General features: G+C 38.5%; 1 protein-coding gene across 2 annotated transcripts; it reads left to right on the top strand.

Moving 5' to 3' along the window:
- Positions 1-7,243: 7,243 nt before the first annotated feature.
- Positions 7,244-23,226, top strand: GABRA6 (gamma-aminobutyric acid type A receptor subunit alpha6). 2 transcript variants are annotated; one of them, XM_059699118.1, is made up of 9 exons: positions 7,244-7,622; positions 7,822-7,940; positions 8,483-8,550; positions 10,428-10,618; positions 10,708-10,790; positions 11,091-11,234; positions 11,635-11,787; positions 13,390-13,649; positions 22,023-23,226. In XM_059699118.1, the coding sequence occupies exons 1-9, from the start codon at positions 7,585-7,587 to the stop codon at positions 22,296-22,298; spliced, it is 1,332 nt and encodes a 443-aa protein (XP_059555101.1). In that variant the 5' UTR covers positions 7,244-7,584; the 3' UTR covers positions 22,299-23,226. The 2 variants fall into 2 exon arrangements, with proteins under 2 accessions (XP_059555101.1, XP_059555100.1); XM_059699117.1 differs by having other exon boundaries at positions 7,246-7,622; positions 10,398-10,618.
- The last annotated feature ends 239 nt before the right edge of the window (positions 23,227-23,465 follow it).

The raw sequence follows: 23,465 nt of genomic DNA on the forward strand, positions 1-23,465 counted from the left end.
GAGTAAACAAGAATATAAAAGAAAACAAACAACTTAAACTTGATGTGAAATTTTCTATATTTAAAACATTTTACTGAAAGAGAAAAAAATCATGGTTATGTTTATGATTCTTGTGCTAGGTAACAGAATGCAGGGTAACTGCTCTTTATACATTTCTGTACTTGGAAAAGCTCTTCAAAATTAAATACCTACTGTCAAGATGTCAGTTCTTCCTAAATTGATCTATAGATTCAATGCAATCCCAATAAAAATCCTCCCATGCTATTTATGGATATTGACAAACTGATTCTAAAGTTTATATGGAGAGTCAAAACATCCATAATATCCAATACAATACTTAAGGAGAAGAACAAAGTTGGAAGACTGATGATACCTGACTTCACAACTGACTATAAAACTAATCAAGACAGTGTGCGATTGGTGAAAGAATGGAGAAACAGATCGATAGAACAAAATAGAACCCAGAATAGACTCCAATAAATAAAATCAACTGATATATGACAAAGGACCAAAGGCAATTCAATGGAGCAAAGATAGTCTCTTCAACAAATGGCGCTGGAACAACTCGTGAACAGTGGGGAGAGGTTCCCACCCCCCTGGTTGCTGGTGGGAGTGGGCTTTTTGTGATAGCCAGAGAAATAGAATTTTCTGAGACTCCCATGGAAGTCCGAGATATTGTAGAAAGCTTTATTTCTATGGAATGGCACCCCTTAGTTCCAAAGGTCCCATTTCCCTTTGACCCACCAAGGAAGAAGTCCCATTTTGCTTTCCCCAGAACTTAGTTCAAAGCCAGTGTCCAGAGTTTCTGTTTCATGTTGGAACACAGTCTAATCCAGCATCAGCCTCGCTTAGTTTGTGTTCCCAGCTGGAGTCCATTAGTCCATCGTGTGTAGAGTCTGCATGGCCACATGACCATGGAGAGAACATGGGCAAGAGCAAAGTCAAAGGAACCAGAAGGGAGAGAGAGAGAGAGAGAGAGAGAGAGAGAGAGAGAGAGAGAGAGAGAGAGAAACTCCTTTATCTATGGGATTACATATTCCCAAATTTTTACAGTCTCGCTATGGCCCTGTGCTACCCTAAGCAATCCACGGTTCCCCAGGCTTGACTGACAGGCACTTTCCCTGTGTCACCCTGATTCACTGTGCATGTGCCCACTCTCCTGTTGCTGGACCCCTTCCCCCAATTATTTGCAGGGAATGGACCAGTGATTCCCTGGGGAGGGTGAAACCAGAGCTTCCTGTGAAGCTGCCCAAATAGCTATGCTTTCCATGTCTGGCCTCCCTTTTGCTTCCTTCTTATTGCTATTAACAAGAGAAGACAAACACAAGCAAAATCAGCTAGAATTCAGTTCTGACTGTGAATTTCTAGCTTGCAAAAAGTCCAAAGGAGAAACATGTACAGTTACACAGCTTGTAGAAAGAAAAAAAATATGTCCATTTCTCATCAACACAGAGATTTTTCTATCATGTAATTTTATAAGAAATTTCCCAGGTGGGACTTAATATAATGGATACTAACTAATGTACTAGATATAATGTCTTTTCATTCTTTTGTGTAGAAAACTTAAAAACTCAGTTTATAAATTAGAGATGTAACCCAAGAAGAGTGACTCTGAGAGGAACAACACTAATGGGATTCCACTATCCAGGCCTCTGATGGCCTACATGCTTTAACTGAATGTCAAATCCCTCTATCAGTCCTTATGTGTATAGTGGCTAGATTACCCATATTAGATGACAATGAATTTAGCTGATTATTTTAAAAACTAGAGGCCCAGTGCACGAATTCATATACAGGTGGGGTCTCTCAGCCTGGCTGGCGATTGAGGCCTATCAGGGGGCCGACTGGCCGGGGGGAGGGGCCACAGGAGGTTGGCTGTGGGAGTGCACTGACCACCAGAGGGCAGCTCCTGTGTTGAACATCTGCCCCCTAGTGGTCATTGCACATCATAGCTAATGGTCAACTGGTAGTTCTAGTCATTCCAGTCGTTCAGTCATAATGGTCGCTTAGGGTTTTTTATATAGAGATATTTTAAAAGATTATAATACAAAATGTATATTGAGAAAATATTTCTCACAATTCTCACAGGCTTTGGCACACATTTTTGGGGATTTTGGCTAGCTAAAAGCGGAGTGTCCCAGTAGTAATAGAAATGTGACCTGTACTCTACCCTCTAAGCCTTCAAGCAGGAGTAAGGCATATCTTCTTGAAATAAATCTACCTAGAGGGAATTCCCTGCCTGTGACAGACCTCTTAGCTGCCCAACTTATCATTCATCCTTCTTACCCACCTATAGTATAAAGGATTAAAACAGACAGACAAAAAACAAACGAACAAAAAAGAACAGAAAAGAAGATTCCTTGCTACTGAAATTAGCCCAATTTCCTAGCTTTCTATAGCAAGTGTCAAAAGATTTTTGTAGGATTCACCTGGACATGTATCTGTGTATATTCATTCCCTGATTCAGAGAGCAAGGGATATATTACAACCTCGTAAACTCCTCTGTGTTGAGAGAGATAGTCACGTGACTCAGTCCTTTCCCCTCCTCTGTGGGATGCAGACAGGATGGCCTCCCTGAGACTGAGGTGGCCTCCCTGAACCACAACGAGGGCGACCTGAACTCCAGCCATGTCAGCGCTGTGGCTGCTTAGCTGCCGAAGCCAGGATCTGCCTGCTCCATCCTTTTCTGTGAGAAGAGTAAACCGTTTTGTTTATGCCGTTGCAAGCTGGGTCTTCTCGGTTTACATCTAACATCTCTTACTGATAGAGCGCTGTAATAACCAAACAGGCAGCAGCAACAAAGAGCTCACAGCAAGTCCACAGAGCTGGGCGGCTCTTTTAATTCTGACATCTCAGTCAGCCGTGGGCAAACCACGGCCCGCGGGCCGGATCCGGCCCATTTGAAATGGATAAAACTATTGAAAAAAAAGACCGTACCCTTTTATGTAATGATGTTTACTTTGAATTTATATTAGTTCACACAAACACTCCATCCATGCTTTTGTTCCGGCCCTCCGGTCCAGTTTAAGAACCCATTGTGGCCCTCGAGTCAAAAAGTTTGCCCACCCCTGTCTCAGATGCTCCACTCCTGGCATGCTCTCTCCAAAAGCCTGTTACAAGTCTATTGTAAAATAATTAATTGTTTCTTTGATGGTCAGGTTTTGTTACAGAGCTTTGCCAGGTGTGTGTGTGTGTGTGTGTGTGTGTGTGTGTGTGTGTGTGTGTTTGCGGGGGCGGAGAGGGTTGTGATTTTTTTTGTTTTGTTGGGTTTCTGTGTGTGTGTGTGTGTGTGTGTGTGTGTGTGTGTGTGTTTGTATTTGCGGGGGCGGAGAGGGTTGTGATTTTTTTTGTTTTGTTGGGTTTCTCTGCGTGTGTGTGTGTGTGTGTGTGTGTGTGTGTGTGTGTGCGCGCGCGCAACATCATTAGTCCCTGATGAGTCTTTAGCTTCAAGTAGGCATCAAACACCTATTAGCCTCTTCTCTGAAGAGCCCCCCAGTATCGCTTATTTTTTTCTCTCCCAGGTTAAATCACTTCTATATAAATAGCAATGCTCTCAATGTTTTATCCTGAGAGGAACTATTAAGTCATGTAACATGATAATATGAAGGATACCATTATTCTCATGAAGGCCTCTGCCCTTTTCATGACAGTTTCAAAACTTTTATTTGAATCGTGCTTTGAGAATATCCCTTCACATGGCAGTAGGTTTGGGATTTATATCTTATCCCAAGTCCGACAGAATTCATGTTCATAGACATCCATTCTGCTTGCTCTTCTACAGCATTTCCCCAGAGCTCATCACTGGGCTTGGACCCAAAATTCCGTCCCCTGTCCCGTTCTCCAAGCACCTGATAAATAGGCAAACAGATTCTGGGATGTGGGTGGCACTGCTGCTGGAAGATGATGCTCAGTGGTCCCCTAGTGGCCGGAAAGAGTTCATGCAGGCTACTTAAAATGCTTTCCACTCCTTGGAGCTGTGAGAGATTCATTAGGCAGTGAGATCAAGTAGATGCAATGTTCGAGCCCTTCTAGAAAGCCCAGGGAATACACTCAAGATTCAACCTTCCCTAGGTGGGCTCTGCAGTCAGTCATGCAGTGTAACCAGGAGTCAAGCTGTATCTTCATAGCCTGAAGTTTTGCTTTTAAGTTCAGGATATAGTCTCCTGAATTAAGTGGCTCCTTTTAGGAGCTAGTGACACTAACTCACTTATCTGGAGTGAAAAAGAAGAGGGGTGTATAAGGAGGACACAGTGCTTTTGAGGGAACTGCAGGGCAGAAATGAGACCTCTACTATGAAGGAACAGAATCAGGGAGGCCGTCAGAAATACAGGCAGCTGCTAGCTCAGGTTTTTTTGTTTTTGTTTTTTTTTGGCGGGGGGTGGGAGGGGGGTGTAGTGATGTGTCTCTGCTTCATCCTGTACAAATGCTGCATTTCTGTTTTTTATTTCTCTACAGCTATTTCTCATGTTGCATGAACATGGCAAAACAGGCCGTCCACAACAACCAGCAGCCTTAATTCATACAGAGACCGAACTCTATAATTTTTTTAAACTCCATTTCTAGTGCTGGAGAGAAAAGATTTGATTTGCCTAAAAATGATGATGACAATAATGATTATAGTGATGCTTGGAGAATTGGCAAGCCACATGTAAATGAATGAAACTAGATTACAGTTTGTCCCCATGTACAAAAATTAATTCAAAATGGATCAAAGACCTAAATATAAGATCAGAAACAATAAAGTATATAGAATAAAACATAGATACTAAACTTATGGACCTTGGTCTCAGAGAAGATTTTATGAATTTCCAAAAGCAAGGGAAGTTAAGGCAAATATAAATAAATGGGACTATATCAAACTAAAAATATTCTGAACAGCAAAAGAAACTGCTAACAAAACAAAAAGGCAACCAACCTAGTGGGAGAAAATATTTGCAAAAAACAGCTCCGACAAGGGGTTAATGTCCAAAATCTATAAAGAACTCATACAACTCAACATGAAACAAACAAAAAATTCAATGAAAAAATTGGCAGGGGACCTGAACAGACTCCTCTCCCAAGAAGACATACCAATGACCAACAGATATGAAAATATACTCAACTTCACTAGTTATTAAAATTTGCAAATCAAAATTACAATGAGATACCACCTCATACTTGTTAGAATGATTATTATCAATAAGACAAGAGGTTGTGGAGAAAAAGGAACACTTATTCACTGCTGGTGGGAACGTAAACTGGTACAGCTACTATGGGAGACAATCTGGTGGTTCCTCAAAAAATTAAGAATAGAATTACCATATAACTTAGCAACCCCTCTTCTAGGTAACTACTTAAAAATTTTGAAAAGATTTATTTGCAAAGAATATGCATTCCTCTGTTCATTGCAGCACTATTCACAGTGGCCAAGACATGGAAACAAATGAAGTGTCCTTTGATAGAGGACTTGAAGGACTTGATAAAGAAGATGTGAGATTATATATATACCTATATATATAAAAGCCTAAGTGACCATTAAGACTGAATGACTGGAATGACTGGAACAACCAGAACAACCAGTCGACCAGTCACATGACATGCACTGACCACCAGGGGGCAGACACTCAATGCAGAAGCTGCTCCCTTCCGCACCCGGCCCAGGGATCATCGCCTCCTCTCCCAACCTCTCCGGGGCCTTTGGACCCAGGCTGGGATGGGGAACCATGGGTGGATGGTGGCAGATACGGCCCCATTCCCAGTGGGGCCAAGGGCCGGCTCCCTCCTTGGGGGCCGGCGGCCAACCTCCTGTGCCCCATCCCTTCCCCCGGCCAGCAGGCCCCAATCGGTCTGGCCCTGATCGGCCCTGACCGCTGGCCAGGACTAGGGACCCCACCCATGCACAAATGAACCTTGAGAATATCATGTAAGCAAAATAAATTAGTCAGAGAAAGCTAAGAACCACATGATTTCACTCATATGTGAGATATAAAACTGAAACTCATAGACACAGCAGTACGGTGGTTACCAGAGGGAGGGGTGGGGTAGTAAAGGGTAAAGAGGGCACAATACATGGTGACAGAAGATGATTTGACTTTGGGAGGTGGGCACACAATGCAATATACAGGTCATGAATCTCAGAAATGTCCACTTTATATAATCTTATTAACCAATGTCACTCCAATAAATTTAATTTAAAAAACTATTCATAGAAAATCTGGCATCCTTCCTGTTTCTGTTGTTTCTTTTTGGTTATAGATAATGTCTTGAAATGCTCTTCAAATGACTTATGTCTTCAGAAATGACTCTAAGATTGTGTTACATGTATGCAATAGTTGCCATTGCCTTAATAGAATTTAGGTCTGAAAGTACAGACTTGGGTAAATTAGGTGGATAGTGAGTGAATTTGATTTGACAGGAGGATGGTGAAGTGACATATTTTCCTCTTCTTCTTATGTTTCTGAATTAATACATACATATTAATATATAAAATTAATATATAATAATCAATGTGTAATATTAATGCTTTCCTTTATTGTGATTACTTTTTACTTTAAAGATGAAATTTTAAGGCTTAAAGAGACTTCTTTTACTCTATCATGCTCCTACCAGACTGGTAAAAATGCTATTTCTTGGGTTCAAATGCCCGTGGCAAGCCCAGTAAGACAGTACCAGCAACATCATCATTAACCATGTCTACAGATGCTTTATTCTTACAGCATTTCTACCTGGAGAATCTTACTCAGCTATTTCCAGACATTGTCTCTTACAGGCACCATTCATGAAGCTGGCCAGGTTTCTAAAGATAATGGTAGGATCTATTTATATATCTTAGCTTGAGATGACACACCTTTAACAGGAAAGATCAGCAAAGTACTTGAAGAAAACAAAACAAAACATAAATAAATAAATAAATTAATTAATAAAACACTATCCCAACAGCAAGATGGCCAGGATTTGTTCTGCTGGGTTATAAGTTTTTTTCAATGAACAATCAAGGACAATTTTTAAACACACGAGAGGTGTGTTTGACGCAAGAAAGCTGATGAAATCAGAAAGAGAACCTAAGAGAATCCCAATATCACTAGACTTTTTAAGCAGGAAGAGCTGTGTAGGAATCCTTCTGTGAACCATAGAAATAATAAATGCTAAGCCCATTGGAACATAATCTCAATCAGCAAGATGCCACTGCTTTCCAGATTTTCTCACAGGGCTCTGCTAGCTCCCTGCCAAAACTAGCAGTGGATTCTTCCTTCCAATCTCCCCTAATGCCTTATTCGATTATTGTCACTGCTCTCCAACCATGCACTGTCCTGTCCCTGCCGACGCTCATTTCCCAAACCAGTCAGGCGGAGGAGGCTGGGTGTCCATCAGAACGTAGTCTGAGAATACAAACCACCGTGTTCCACGTGAAAAAAGAACAAGGGGGACCCCCTCAAAACTTGTCTGGCAACCTCAGCATCTACTGGATTACTGGCTGGATGCAAACAAGGAAAAGAGACATGAGGGGGTCCAGAAGGTTGCTCTAGTTGATTGGCAAAGGGGAACTGGTTGCTGGGGAAGACAAACCAGGAGGAAGGAGAAGTGGGCATTACAGGGCACTGCAGAATGGCATCACCTCTGCCCTGGCTGTACATTATTTTATGGTGAGTAAAATCTTCTTCCTGATTTTTTCCTTTTAGCTCAGAGGAAAGGAGAAACACACGCCCATTGGGTGGCTTCTATACCAAACCACGAAAGAAGCCTGGGTGGTGTGGCATTGGCCATGGTGGGGAAGACACAGGTGATTGAGCAGCACATATTCTCTGAGGCTGGGAGTGAGGATCATTGACTGTCTACTCACAGGGTAGAAAATGTCCAAGGGGACTTTGAAGATGAAGGAAACACCTACTCCAAGAACATCAGTCGCATCCTGGATAACTTGCTTGAAGGCTATGACAATCGGCTACGGCCGGGATTTGGAGGTGAGAGGCAATATCCTTTAGTAGACCAAGCATCTGTACTCCCCCCTTACTGCCATTCCAAGGCAGGGGTCCTGGAGAGAGGCCATGTGTGTATTCCCATCCACTATCTGCCCCTCTTCAATTAGAGATCTTATATGTGAGTTATTTGAACTCTTTCAGCCTTAATTTCCTCAACTGTGGTGTGAGTGTATGAACAGTGCTTACCTGATAGAGTTGTGTAAGTGTTGAATGAGATTGTCCATGTGAAACACTGTTTTCATAGCATTTGTCCCATTAAATCTATCAATTAGTTTTTTGTGTTTTTTTTTTAGAGTTCTCCCCTAGTTCTTTTCCTTAAATTCCTCAAATTGACCAGATTAAATTCAAAATAAGGCAACTGGTATGAATTTTTAGAGTTGAAAAATTCAAGGACCCAACTACTGGGACTTTAGGATGGGTTGGAGATACCAGCTGTGAGAAGGGGCTTTGCTGTAGAGTCATTAAATTCAGATCCTTCAACTTCCCTGGTGATAACTGCCCCCATCCTTCTGGGCTAATTTCAGGTGCTGTCACTGAAGTCAAAACAGACATTTACGTGACCAGTTTTGGGCCCGTGTCAGATGTGGAGATGGTGAGTGAGTTCTGAGTGAGGAGGGCAACTTGACTTAGGGGGAGAGAGGACCAGGACCCAGAACTAATGATAACAGGCAGTTACCAAGCACCATAATGCACCATGTGAACTCATGCTGGGAGGGCATGGCCATTAGAGCAGATTCCTGGCTTAACCTCCTTCACCAAGGGCTTTGCTTGAGCACTTTAATCTGAGGGATTTTATAATTGGACCTCCTCTCCCCTCTTCCATCCACATGTCATGCGCTGATTCTTCCCTACAAAGAGAAGATCTTTCACATCTTTATGAAGTCTTAGTAAATGTTTGGAGTAGCAAAACGAAAAACCAGCAAAGGTACCATGTCAGAGTATATTGAGAATATCCATGAAAGTTAAAACATAGATTTTTTTTGTAGCACATCATTTCTAGTATATTTAATTAAAGAGTGAAGGGAGTCACTTGGAAAGGCTAGTGCTGTCTACCTTTTATGTAGTGAATAGACCAGTAGGTGTTCTGGGGCCTCTGCTCCAGGTACAGATGGCAGTATTCATCATAGGATATTTATAGTAAGTGGCAATGAAAACCTGACCTAGCCTCCTAGAACAAAGTAGACTATAATATGCTGTCATAGTTCTTAGGTAGAATTTCCTCCTAAAAGTAAAATATAAATACTAAAACTGAAATGAGCATAACTTCATAAAGAAGTGCCTCATTGCATTTTATTAGGGAAATATAATTTTAGATAAACAGTTGTTAGAGACTTTTTCATGGTCTGCTTTTTGAGTTGACAAGAAAAGAAAAAAGAAGAAAAGGAAGGAAGAAAAAGGCAGAAATAAAAGAGGAAAAAATTAAAAGAAAGAAAATAAGAACGATGAGGAGATAGGGACTTTATTTAAGAGGCAAATGTCTTAAGATCAGAATCTTCAATTATTTCACTACCATATTTTTCATTTGTGTACTGAGTCACCTATGTATAAGTAAGAACAACCATATTCTACTGTATTATTTGATATCTGGGGATACTTGGAACTTTTTGCATTTGTCTCCTTTCTTTTTGTACAATAGAGCCTTGTTATAGCCTGAATCATTATTATATGAATCTATTGTGTCAAATTAGATTTTAAAATATAATCACCATTTGTAGTAATAGGTCTAGTAAAAGAACACATAAAGTAAGCAAAGCAATTATTGTCAATATTTTGATATAATTACATTGTTATTTATCATTGACTTTTGCAATAACCCTTATCATAATTCTTAGTATCTTAATGTTATTTAATAAAAGCCACCCATTAAAACTCATAATTATTATTGTGCATACTTGAATAATATTCATTCTGATTATTCATGGTAACATTTGCTTTTATGTTCTCTGAAAACATATAAAATAATTATGATGTGCAGTAAGAGCCTGCTCATCAAGTAAATTTTATCCTTGGAACTAAATGTTATCATGATGCTCGCAGACACCTTTGAAGGTGAATGAATTGCTAAGGGGAATGGTTAGCCTAATTGATGGCAAGGAGGGCAGCACAAAACCTAAAGTGTTTATCTTTTCATATTTTTCTTCTAAATTAAGGATGGAGGTATTGAAAAGTTGATAGTGAAGAGATGGGTGACAGAAACAGAAGTATGTTGAGGATGGTCAACGTTAAGGAGGGAAATTTGCACAGCACAGCACTATCTTATATGATAATACAAACTTGGAGAAAAATAACAGTTCACTGAAATTTTAACTTTCCTGATAGGTTATTGCCATAAAAAGTTGCTTTGTTCCTTAAGTTTTAGGATTGGGTAGATAAGCTGGTGAATAAACTATTCTAATAAACCATCTGCCCAGCCTGCATAAATATCTTATTTTCTCTTAGGAGTATACCATGGATGTTTTCTTCCGGCAGACTTGGACTGATGAGAGGTTGAAGTTTAGAGGGCCAACTGAGATTCTGAGTTTGAATAACTTGATGGTCAGTAAAATCTGGACACCTGACACTTTTTTCAGGAATGGCAAAAAATCAATTGCTCACAATATGACAACTCCTAATAAACTCTTCAGAATAATGCAGAACGGAACCATTCTCTACACCATGAGGTAAGGTTTTTTTTTACCAATTCTACTGCCTCTGCCCAACTCATGTGTCCATCATACTAACTCAGAACCTTTCACTTCAATGTTCCTAGGCTTACCATCAATGCCGACTGTCCTATGAGGCTGGTTAACTTTCCAATGGATGGGCATGCTTGCCCACTCAAGTTTGGGAGTTGTAAGTTACAAAATGCTTCTAAGAGTCAAAAACTGCATTAAAATATGCCATTATTTGGTTTTAGTCAGAGACTAGAAAGCAAAAGAGAAATATAACTATGACATTCAAAGTGTGATTCCTGGAATATACTTACTTAATCATATCTGTCACCGTCAGAGCTCTCAGTTACTCAGATTAAAGAAAAGCAGTAAAGAAAGTTCATGTCTGTATTTCCTTTTTATACGAACAAAATTTGCTTTGAAAGGAAAATCCACTACTAGTCAGATTCACTATTATGTTTAATTTGTTTAAAAAATGCAGATGCCTACCCCAAAAGTGAAATCATATACACATGGAAAAAAGGACCACTTTACTCAGTCGAAGTCCCAGAGGAATCTTCGAGCCTCCTCCAGTATGATCTGATTGGACAGACAGCATCGAGTGAGACGATTAAATCTAACACAGGTGAGAATTTGACCAATGCATGGATGCAGAGTGACTCCAGGGGCATCTTCAAAATATCTATTTCTTCTTCCTTTGCATTAGCCATCCTCAGATAAGCTTGATGTTTTGAAGTGATGAGTAGTTTTCTTTAAAATTGATTTTGCAACCATGTGCATGTAAAAATTTGTATATCCTTGAAATGAATAGTTTTGGATGCAAATAACACAAAGAACCCCACTGAAAACAGTGAGCAGATGTATCTATCATCTGATGATTAATGCATTTGTCATTCATTAAAATATGCCTTTGCTTATTTTCTCCTGGCCCATGTTAATTTAAAAACCTGAGAGGTTTATTCCCAGCTGTATTCTTTTTACACACTATCAACAGAAATAATACTGATGTATGTGTCTTCCAACAGGTGAATACGTAATAATGACAGTTAATTTCCATTTGCAAAGGAAGATGGGCTACTTCATGATTCAGATATATACACCTTGCATTATGACCGTCATTCTTTCCCAGGTGTCTTTCTGGATTAATAAGGAGTCTGTTCCCGCCAGAACTGTCTTTGGTATGCTTCACTCTTTGGACTCTATTTCCATTCATCCTCCAGCTCTCATGCCTTGGGTATTTTAGGGAAATATTCACACCAGTGCACTTTTTCAGTCCACAAAGGAAATAGATGCGTATCTCATTCAGACACATGTATCAGGTAAAATGACCCTTATCTTATTACAAGCTGTGTGGTGAATCAACAAAAAATTTGTCTCAGTGAGAATTCTGGCTGGTTTCCTGTGACTTTCATATGTCCTACTTAGTAGGGTTTAAAAAAAAATCTTTACTTTATTTTTCAGAACCAAGAGAGTGCCGAAAGTTAAAACCTAAATGTAAATCCATAAAAAGGCTAAGTTATTGAACCTATATCATATACACTGTATCTCACTTTTATTAGGTTGAACCATAAAAAATTGCTCTTTTTCTATGTCTAAAAATAGTTAAGTATTACTAATTTCCCATGTTTCAACCTAAATGTTTAGTCCTATTTATGATGAATAGAACCACCACTAGTTTTGATGAAAGAAAGTAAAATGAGATATAACAGAAAATATCAGCACTAACAATATTAACCTTTTATGAATTGTTATGACTACCAATTTGGCAGTTTCTGAGGAAGACCAAAGTTGAACTGAAATATCAGATGACTTTTGACTTTTTTAATTTACTATATTAAAATAGATCTCTTTATACAAATTATAAAATAATAGCTATATTACAATGTTGACCATATTCAAATTATATAAATTCTCCAACTCAGAATTCAGGAAAGAAAGCTGCTGGCAGATGAATATAAAAATTATTTTCTTGTGAGAAAGTACTTTACTTTATAAAACCAAGCTAGAAATATTAAAAAACTTGAGAAACCCAATTTATGAGTATTATTCACTAGAGGCCCGGTGCACAAAATTCATGTTGGGGGGGAGGGAGTGTTCCTCAGCCCAGCCTACACCCTCTCCAATCTGGGACCCCTCAGGGAATAAGGGATTGGGCCTAAACCAGCAGTCAGACATTCTTCTCTCAATCCAGGACCATCGGCTCCTAACCGTTCACCTGCCTGCCTGCCTGATTGCCCCTAACTGCTCTCCCCTGTCACCCTGAGCGCCCCTAACTGCCTCTGCCTTGGCCCCCACCACCGTGGCTTTGTCCGGAAGAACGTCTGTAAGGATGTCCGGAAGATGTCTGGTTCAATTAGCATATTACCCTTTTATTAGTATAGATACCAGACAGAGTTCTTAAATATGATCAAAGATATTATCAGCTATTAAAATTGATCAGAAGTTCAAGGTTTTATTACTTTAGTGATAATATACTTTAAGTTTTCTAAAGAAGTAAACAACTAAAATTTTTCATGACTTAGATTTTATAACAGTTAAGCTAAATCAATTCAAAAAATATGTTTTGAGTTATTATAATGTACAGGTCACTGCACTAGGTATGAACGGATACAAAAATGATAATACCTATCATAATAATTGTGAACAATTATAAAGCAATGAAACAATAACAAAAATTACATTTGGAGAGTGTTTAATCCTCGCCAACAACATGTTCTCATTTCATCTTTTTATTGGATTCTAAATGCTAATACTGCATTTCTCATTCTTTTTCATTTCAGGGATCACCACTGTTTTGACCATGACCACTTTAAGCATCAGTGCCCGGCACTCCTTGCCCAAAGTGTCCTATGCAACCGCCATGGACTGGTTCATAGCTGTGTGCTTCGCTTTTGTCTTCTCTGCTCTTATTGAGTTCGCAGCTGTCAACTACTTCACCAATCTTCAGACACAAAAGGCCAAAAGAAAGACACAGACTGCAGCCTCACCCCCGGCGACAATATCAAAAGCAATGGAACCCTTGGAAACTGAAATTGTCTTGGTAATTGTTTATTTTACTAATCTTACCCACCACATAAAAAAGGTAATCCAAACGGTGATCACAAATAACAAAATAGTCCAAAAGTAGTACTAGTTGAGCACGAGTTACATAAGCCTAGTTCCAGGCCAACTTCTTTTCTAATTTCACAGAAAAAAGCCAAGTAACAATCCTTCACTTACCTTTGACTTGAACTTTTGGCATGTCTCTTTCATCACCCTCATTGGTACTGGCAGGTCCCAAGCTCTCAGCGACAAGAAAATTCTTCTTAGCCTTTAGATGCTTGCTTTGGACAGGTTCGCTTAAACCAACTAGGGAGAATAAAGTAAAAAAAAAAATAATGTTTTTAATGAGCCTTTGAGACTTCAGAGCCGGAAGGAAATAAACAGGGACTCTGAAGGAATGGACAATTTTTATTGGAAATCTGCTTGCTGGTTTCATAAATGAGGACAGGATGTGAGTATTAGGTTCTGTGAATGCTGAGTCAAGGTTTTGAAGCATATGAAAACATTCTCATATTCATATATGAAAACATTGATATACGTATGGTTTTAGTCAAAGACTTATGCTCAGTGAGAAATACCTATACAATTCAGTTTAGACTTGCGGTGGCTAAGCTCTGGTCCCCAAAGGTGCTTTGAGTAAGAAACAAATGACAGCATTAATAATTCAAGGGCCATAAATGTGTCCCTAAATTTCAACTTTACGTATCAGTGAATTCTCTCAACAATTAAGTTGCACAAACTTTTTAAATGGATTATAGAATTGACAAGTATACATTTTTGTATGAATACAAAGTCAAAACAGTGACTCCTGAAAAGAGAAAAATTTTGCTCTATAAAATTTAGTAATGTAGATATTTCAACTGAAAATTTCCTTGTAATTGATCAATTCTCTTGAACATTCTGTAGAACCACATACAGTCCAGCTAATTCTTGGTTAATTTTTATGATAAAAATTATAAGGCTATGTGTACTCTACTTCTCAAATACTCAGGCATCTATCAGCTAAAGAATGATAATTTTTTACTTAAACTTTTCTCTTTAATAAACTAAGAAACTTGTTTGAGAATTTAAATTTTCTTCAAGGAATAAAATCAGGCTATTCCCATGATAAATGGAAATATATAATGTAAATATTTTTTCTTGAATTATCACTAACTAAAAAACAGGTCATGTAATATAGTCCAATGATTTTCACTTACAAATTGAAAACAGAGGAAATTATTAGTTACTAGTTGGTAGAAAAACTAGAAGTTGATTTTAGAACTCTTGATATCCACAAACTGTACAGAGGCCCTCCCCTCCCCAGCAATTCCTCAAACACTGAAACACAATGTTTTCAGAATGTAGGTGAGGTCATTCCCAAAATTCTTCCCTTGACATAATGATGTTTATGTGTGTTTTTTTAATGTAGATATGTTTTGAAAGGTGATAAAAATATAAATTTTATAACAAAAATGTTAGTCTGAAGATTTAGCCCAAAACACTTGAAAATCACTTTTTTCAAAAAAATAAATTCCAAATGTTTTTGAGAATTATTTTATGTTAGTAAAAATAAGTGATTATGCTATAAACCATCTGTATTTACATAGATATATAATCAAAATATTGTCCAAAGGTTATATATTAACATACATCCATAAAGGAAGAATTAATGTTTATAAGAATTCAGTTTAACAGTTCATTACTTGAGAAATGGTAAAAATTAAAAGAGAAATTCATGAGAAACAGGGTAAAAAAATAACTCTGATGACTTTGAACATGCTCATTGATCTAATGTAGAAATAAAAAGGAAGACCAACTTCTTTAACTCTTTTGAAATATATATTACTGAGAGGAATATGATTTTAAATCCTTGGAGAAAGTATGGTTACTATTCCTTTAGCCTTTATTTTAAAGGTATAATTTATTAATAAGATTAAATTTAAGATCTCAGGCCTTCATATAAACTATCTTCTGCAATCCTTTGGGAAGCTGGTTACAATATTGCATTTACATCAACTCAAAGTACCTTTTTTGGAAAGTTGACGTGTTTCTTATGAATAATATATTTCTAAACCTGGCTCTACTTAAAATATTTAAGGCAATGTAAAGAAGAATTTCATTTCTGAAAGGCTAGGTCAAAGCATAAAAATAAAAACAAAAATTAAACTTACCAATACAAATCTTGTAGATGTCAAAAATAAATATAGATGATTACATAGAATATTTACATTTTATTTATTTATGTCAAAACTTGGACGCTTGTCTTATACAACATAGCAGAACAAAAATTATACAACACAATGGTATATTATGATTGCTAGGTCATTTTTTCCTTTCAAATATCATGACATTTAAAAATGCCTATCCAGTTGTAATCAAAATAACATTACTTGAGTAACTTGGACATTGAAATAGCATGCCAATGGTGAAGCTGAAATGAAATAAGAGTTTGAATATTTTATGATTCTAAGTTTTATATTTTAAAAGACTCACTGCTTTTCATAAGCAACTTCTTATAATAAATGTAGAGAAAACTGTATCACTGATTTTGACCTTAAAATACAATATAACTAGAGGCCCGATGCATGAAATTCATGGAAGAGCAGGCCTTCCTTCCCCCAGCTGCTGGCACCAGCTTCCCTCTGGCACCCGGGACCCAGGCTTCCCTCGCAGCCCTGGCTTCATCTGGAAGGTCGTCTGGAAGGATATCTAGTCTAATTAGCATATTACGCTTTTGTTATTATAGATAATGACAAGAAATTCAGGCATTTTAAATCCAGTACTCAAACAGGAAGAAACGCATAAAACTAAATCCTCAGAAGTACTTATAGACTAAGTAGTTTTCTGTTTTTAAGGCATTTGGAACTGGAGACTTTATTTTATTTAATTTAGGTTTTGAGAAGGAATTATCCACAATTTCTCTTGTATTTATATGGTATTTTTCCTTACTGTTTTTATCTGGTAGATTATCTAGGCATTAGAGAGCGATTTCTGTCTTTGTATTTCAGAACTTGCATTTGAGGTATACTATTCTGCATGCAAAACCAAGTTTGGACCTTGATCTCTTTTTGAATGTTTTGCTAACTTCCTTACTATTTTAAAAGTCCAAGCCCTCATTACTTGTTCCTAAGAGAATCACCTCCCCACAACCCCCCCACCCCCCATCAAGGCATCAAATGTGGCTTTTCTTTTTCAGAGGAGATATGATGTCCTTGGTAAATTATCTACAAACAAAATTGACCAAAATGTCATTAGTCTGGACAATGGCTATAGTTATACTGATTACATTGTTTATTCATTCATTCATTTTTCTTTTCACCTAGTACCCATTTATTGAGAATCTACCCATTGAATTTTTGTAAGTACTTTTATGTGCCAGATCCTTTGTAGAATGCTGAGGATACATTAATGAGTGACATCAACAGGGCCTCTTCCCTTTACAAGGTTGGAATGTCTGCTGGGCCATTACCATGTGACCCTATGGAGTACAGAATACTGAAAGATTTACCTCCTTTGTTCCAAATATTGCCAAGATTTGAGTACCACCATTTCTCAGTAGAATGAAGGGTTGAATTAAGACCATCATGGTGCCCCTTCTCATGGCTGTGCTGTTGTTGGACTTTTAAAGACGGAGGGGTGGATTAGGTGAGGGATATGGGTGGTTAGCTTTCCCCCCATATCTTCTATCAAATCCTCATCTAATATTCCTTTCTTCACCCTCCAAACATTCCAATATGGTTTCCAGACATGCCCCTAGCACTCTGACCTGCCAGATTGCTGCCAATAAGCTGCTTCTCTCTAGAAGTTCTGGGTTCAGCTCGGTTCTACCAGCTGTAGCATAAATGCAGGAAAACTGGATGGAGTTCTTATTTTCTCCACAGTGATATGATAGGTTAATACAATAGAACAGTTTAAAGAAATGTCAAATACTAAATGTTTAAAAAACATTTTCTCTTATTTTTGATGCCCCTCTTTTGCTTGTTCTAGGAGCAGATGCAATGCTAGTCCCTTGAGTAATGCAGCCCCCAGCTAGAATCTCTCTTGAGAGGTAACCCATTGCCCCCTTCTCTGGAATGTGTTAGACTCACTGAACATTGTATCTGAATTGCTCTAAGTACTCCCCAGATGCCTTATCCCTACAGCAAATACTGATGGCCTTAAAGTCCAGTTTGATTCAAAGTATCTTTGCAATATGGTCTTACTTAAAACAAAGCTGTGCTCTTAAAATACCCAGAGCAGGATGGCACTCGGCAGCAGGGGGCCGAAGAAGAATTCAAAACCACAGGTGCTCCACTCAAAGCTGTGACAGCCCCAAGCTGAGCCCTCCTCTGGACTCCGACAAAAGCCTATTTCACCATCAACTGAAGCTGCAGAGCTTACAATGAGCAGGCAGGCGGGGTCCGATGAAAACCTGGAGCTGAATGGCTTGGAAAATTGGCTTTCTTTTCATTTCAGAAATTCAATGTGATTCTTCTAAATTGGCGTCCAGGCTCCTGTATGATGAATTCCCAATTATCCAGGAGTTGATTATCCAGCGTGTGCCTTAGCCAGGTGTCATGCATTTCCTTGAGCATATGTTTTTGCTTCCTGTTAGAAATCCCCCCAGTCACCTTTGGGCTGTAGGACAGTTGTAACTGTAAAGCGGATATTCTCAATGGTAGGTGAATCCCCCCCGCCCCCGACCCCCCCAGAGGATATTGGTAAGGTCTGGAGATATTTATGGTTGTCATAACTCTGGGAAGAAGCGGAGGGAGGGGTACTATGGGCATCTTGTGGCTAGAGGACAGAGATGCTGCTCAACACCCCATGATGTACAGGACAGTCCCCCACAACAAATATTTATCCTACTCAGAACGTTGATAGCCCTGTGGCTGAGAAACCGTGCTCTAAATCATAAAGCTGATGGGAAGAAATAATAATTGTTGAGTGTGATCTTTGGAATCTGAGAGGGATTGAATTCAGGTGCTGCCACTTATTACTTGTGTGAGCTTTCTGCTTAAGACTCCATTTGTTCACCTCTAAAATGAAAATAACATTATTACATGATAGATTCCTTCTAGGGATAAACAAAATAATGCATGCAGAGTGCTGTGCAGTGCTTGTCAATAGCAAGCATTTAGATACGGTACCTATAACGTAATGTAAAATAACATACTAAAATATAAAATAATCATAAGACCTTTTGCTCCTTTCTCTTTGCCTGTCTACTGAAAGAAACCTTGAAAAATGTTTAGGTATTCATTCATCTGTTGATTCAGCATATGTTTATTCAGCATATACTATGTTCCATGCACTAGCCAGGCACTGTGGAACACTTATGTATGGCAAGAATATGCCATCTACCATTAATGTCAGGAAAGGAGATAAGGCATAACAGAAATAATATTTAAAGGGAAGTATTTTATAATAGCTAAAAGAGCTGGAGCAGCTAGGCAGGCAAAAAGTGTACAAAGTGTGTGTGTGTATGTGTGTGTGTGTATAAAAGTCTTTCTCAAATTCTTAAAGGAAAGAAAGAGAACACTTTCAAAGAAATTAAAGAACACTGTCCCTAACTTTAAAGATAGTACATTGAGGCTTAGGGAGAGTATATGGAATCTGTGGCATTTCTAAGTCGTAGCAGCTCAGTAGTATACATGGACTTGCAACCCAGGGCTTTCTGACCCTCCTGTCCTCTTAACACGTAAGCAACTCTCCGTAGAGATGATTTGGGGAAAACAATGAGGAAAGGGGGCATCCTATTGTAGGGGACATTTAATTCCAGGCTAATGACACTGTGCTTAACATTTTCATGGTGTGTGGTCTTGAATGATATTGGTTAACTCTGGACAAGGTGTACTTGGCAACCTCATTTTAAGTCATTTGTGACACTGTGGCAATGCCAAGAAGTTGACAAATAATTTTGTCCCCACATCTCTTAAAAAGGGAGAGATGAAACAATGCCTTACATTTTTATGGCACGTTATGTTTTACAATCACTTTCTCATGTCAATAAACTTTTTAATGCCTGCCCCCTTTCTCCCTAAAAAAGAAAAAAATAATACAGGTTTCAGAGAGGCAATGTGTTCTATTAAAAGTCAAGACAAATTTAGGAAGAAAATCTGCTCTAAAGGCTCGCCCTCCTGTGACGTCATCATGACCCTTAGAAATGTTACTAGAGTAAAAGACGTTAAGGTGCCATCCATCTGGGAGGAGGATACGTTTTTTTGGAGAATGAAACAGTGACACATTTCGCTGGGTCAGAAAAGGAATATATTAATGAAATATTTACGGAAAGAAAATTCAAATTAAAGTGTGAGAAATGTGATAAAAGCTCTTGTAAGATGATGCTATACGTCTTCTCTAAGACCATGGAGACCAAACTACCACCATTCTGGTCTTATCCACACTGTGTCTGGTGAATTTCAGCACAGTGGTCCTTAGCTGTCACATATTTTTTAAAAAAATATATTTTTGTTGGTTTCAGAGAGGAAGGGAGAAGGAGAGAGAGAGAGAGAGAATCATTAATGATGAGAGATAATCATTGATCAGCTGCCTCCTGCACACCCCACCCTGGGGATCGAGCTTGCAACCTGGGCATGTGCCCTGACCGGGAATTGAAATGGGACCTCCTGGTTCCTAGGTCAATGCTCAACCACTGATCCAGGCCAGCTGGGCAGCTGTCACATATTTTTTCATAGAAAGTATCACTTATTTCCTGTCCTAGACCAGCAGACTTGTCTATCTATACTTTAAGTTATTTTCTACCTCCAGGACCCATGATTTATTTAATTCTGACCTGAGTGGCTAGCACAATCCTGGGCCAATAGACAACAAATAAAGATACTTGCTTGAAACTCACCACGTTCATATCGAATTAGACTTGAGTACACAGATTCTTTTTTTGCTTTTGGTGAAGAAATAGATTTCCCCACGTCCCCTAAAAGCATACAGGGCTTGAACTTTCTATGAAGACTATGATTACTTAGATACTCACTGACAAATCACAGCAACATTCAAGAAGGGGGATGCAGAGAGGAGAGGCTCTTTGGGCGGTTGTTTCCCACAGTGCAAATGTCACCACCTCGGTGGGTCGCGCTGGTCCTGTGGCTCAACCAGCAGAGGGGAGGTGGCTCCCTCTCCCGGGGCTGCGGGGTTGCTGGCTAAAGCCACAGGCATCTGCCACGTGAGTAGTATATCCTGCCAGGCAACAAAGTGGTGATTTTGCTGCCAGGGAGGAGACAAGGTGGTTTTAGAAGAGCAGGGATGATGTACAGCAAGTGTTTGAAGGCAGAGGCCCAGCAAGGACAACCTGGCTGTGAGGCAAGTGAGGATTACAGGATGGAGATAATTAAAGGGAAGAATCAGAGGAAGGCGCCGAGTTTTCAAAGGCATAAAAGGAACCTAAAGCAAACAGATTGGAATCTCTGAATGAGGCCCAATACTTAGACTAGAGATGAGAAAATTTGGGGATGAAACAAGCACTGAAATGTATCACCAGCTGTGCAACAGGGGGAGGGAGGGGAAGGGGAAATTGTATTTCTCCTATCTGGACCTTGTCTTTCTCATCTATCAATTCATGTGCTAAATATTCCTTCCAAGATTAAGACTGGTTGTCTTATGATTTCAATAGAACAGAAATTTTAATGATAGAGAAACCAGATATGACAATTCTGAGGGGAGTAAGTGAATCATTTTCTGGTCACTTGAGATAGAAGGAAACCAGTGGAGAAATTCTGAATGGGAAGCAGAAAGCTCTCAAGACAGAACTTCTGAACGAAGAGGCAGCTGTACTTCAAGGGATGAACAGTCAAAGAGTCATCCTACTCAATCGAAGGGCAGTTTTATACTTTGTCTCTGGCTTTTGACACATATGAGCACCTTCATATATATATTTCTTTAATCTCAGCTGGTTCCAATTTATGAATGTGTGAAGAAGATGATGCATGCTGGGAATGTATCTAGATGTATGGTATCAATTAACCAAGCTATTATTTTCTTATGTTAACAAATATAACAAATGGAAACCCCCCTCATTGCCCAAACTCATAGCCCCTTAAGTTAAGCTTAGCAGGCCTAACCATAACCAGAGGGTGGATAAGCTTTTGCAACCTTATTCATGTCCTCCTAATGGTACAATCTCAACACAGTTTCTGATATGTGGAACATGCTTATCATTAATTGCTGATGTATTAATTTATAAGATGCTGGACGAAAGCAAATCATTTCTTTTTAAAATTATTTTACTACTTTCTTGGAAAAGTAACACCATCAAATACTATAAGGACTTGATTTTTTTTGTCTTTACATCATAGGGAAATAGTCACTAAATATCTATCAATAATGAAAAAATGAATCTAAATAAGTGATCTCTATTCCTTACTTAAGCTGAATATTTGCCTTTTATCTACAGCATCCTGATTCCAAGTACTACCTGAAGAAAAGAATCAGCTCCCTGACCTTGCCAATAGTCCCATCCCCTGAAGCCAGCAAAGTCCTCACTAGAGCTCCCATCTTACCTTCAACACCTGTCACACCCCCACCACTCTCTCCAGCCGTTGGAGGCACCAGTAAAATAGACCAGTATTCTCGGATTCTCTTCCCAGTCGCCTTTGCAGGATTCAACCTCGTATACTGGATAGTTTATCTTTCAAAAGATACAATGGAAGTGAGTAGCAGTGTTGAATAGCTTGCAGACAGGACTCCCTGTATTATATAAGTTATTTTCAGAATTAAAAAAAAATTAGCATTGAGACTTGTGTAGATAGATGCTTTTCTGAACATGAAATCAAAATTGAAAATCTTTAACACGTAGCTTTTAGTAAGCAGATAGGAGCTAAAAAGCAATAATATAACTCCTCAAAACTGGAAGTTGAAGGTTTCTGAAAAGTAAGACTTTGGGTGGTGGGTATACAATGCAGTATACAGATCATGTATCATAGAAATGTATACTTGAAATCTATAAGATCTTATTAAGTAATGTCACCCCAGTAAATGTAATAAAAATATAACTTTTGTGTACATTAGAGAAAAATTTTATAAGAAGATGGATTCAAGGTGAATTTCCAATCTTTGTCCTTTATTGTTCAATATTTTGATTGTCATTGTGAATAGCATATACCACAAAGCAGATAAAATAAGAAAGGCTGACAATTCCAAAGGTTGTCTTAAAATATGTTTATTTTGGCTTAGTTTTCAAGAGAGCAAAATATAAGTAGTCTAAATATTTATAAATAGGTAAATATCAGCATGTTGGAGGCCTTTATACCAGTAAAATGTCTTCCAGTGGCATTGTAAAGCCTGTATTGAGCTTAACCATCTGTTTTTAACCTTGCTGTGCTATTTTGCCTCAATAAAGTATGGTGTTTATATACATATGAATTATACATAGGCCATAAATTATGTATGCATGTGCACATAGCTTTAGCTGGACTGTAGTACAGTGTTGCTTTATCTTATTAAGCTTTCTTTTTAGAATAATATGCTCATCATAATTCCATGAAGTTATAAGAAAACATAGTAATTATAAGGCAGCCTTCTATATTATGACTGTGGTTAGATCTTGTATTTTCTATCTTTCTGAGTATACCACTAAATAAAACAAGAAGGAACATGGTTATCTGGATCTGTCTCATAAAGCTAGGCAGCAGAATTTCTTTAAATTCAGAGAAATGAAGTGGTTACCTCTACCCCAATGTTAGTGTTCCTGAAGATTCTAACAGATAGAAGATAGGGGAAGACCAGCCTCAGTCACCTAGCTCTAAAGAAAAACTTGAGTTTGAATTAAAATAGTTAATTCTCCATCTCCTTTCTGCTCACCCAACACACGTTCAGTTATGAAATGAATAATGCCTGA

This window comes from Myotis daubentonii, chromosome 5 (genome assembly GCF_963259705.1).
Source record: "Myotis daubentonii chromosome 5, mMyoDau2.1, whole genome shotgun sequence".
Classification (NCBI taxonomy): Eukaryota; Metazoa; Chordata; class Mammalia; order Chiroptera; family Vespertilionidae; genus Myotis; species Myotis daubentonii.

Coding starts and splice junctions, on each gene's coding strand:
- GABRA6 (XM_059699117.1), top strand. CDS start 7,585: ATGGCATCACCTCTGCCCTGGCTGTACATTATTTTATG. Junction 7,623..7,821: donor TGGCTGTACATTATTTTATG/GTGAGTAAAATC, acceptor GTCTACTCACAG/GGTAGAAAATGTCCAAGGGG. Junction 8,551..10,397: donor CCGTGTCAGATGTGGAGATG/GTGAGTGAGTTC, acceptor ATTTTCTCTTAG/GAGTATACCATGGATGTTTT.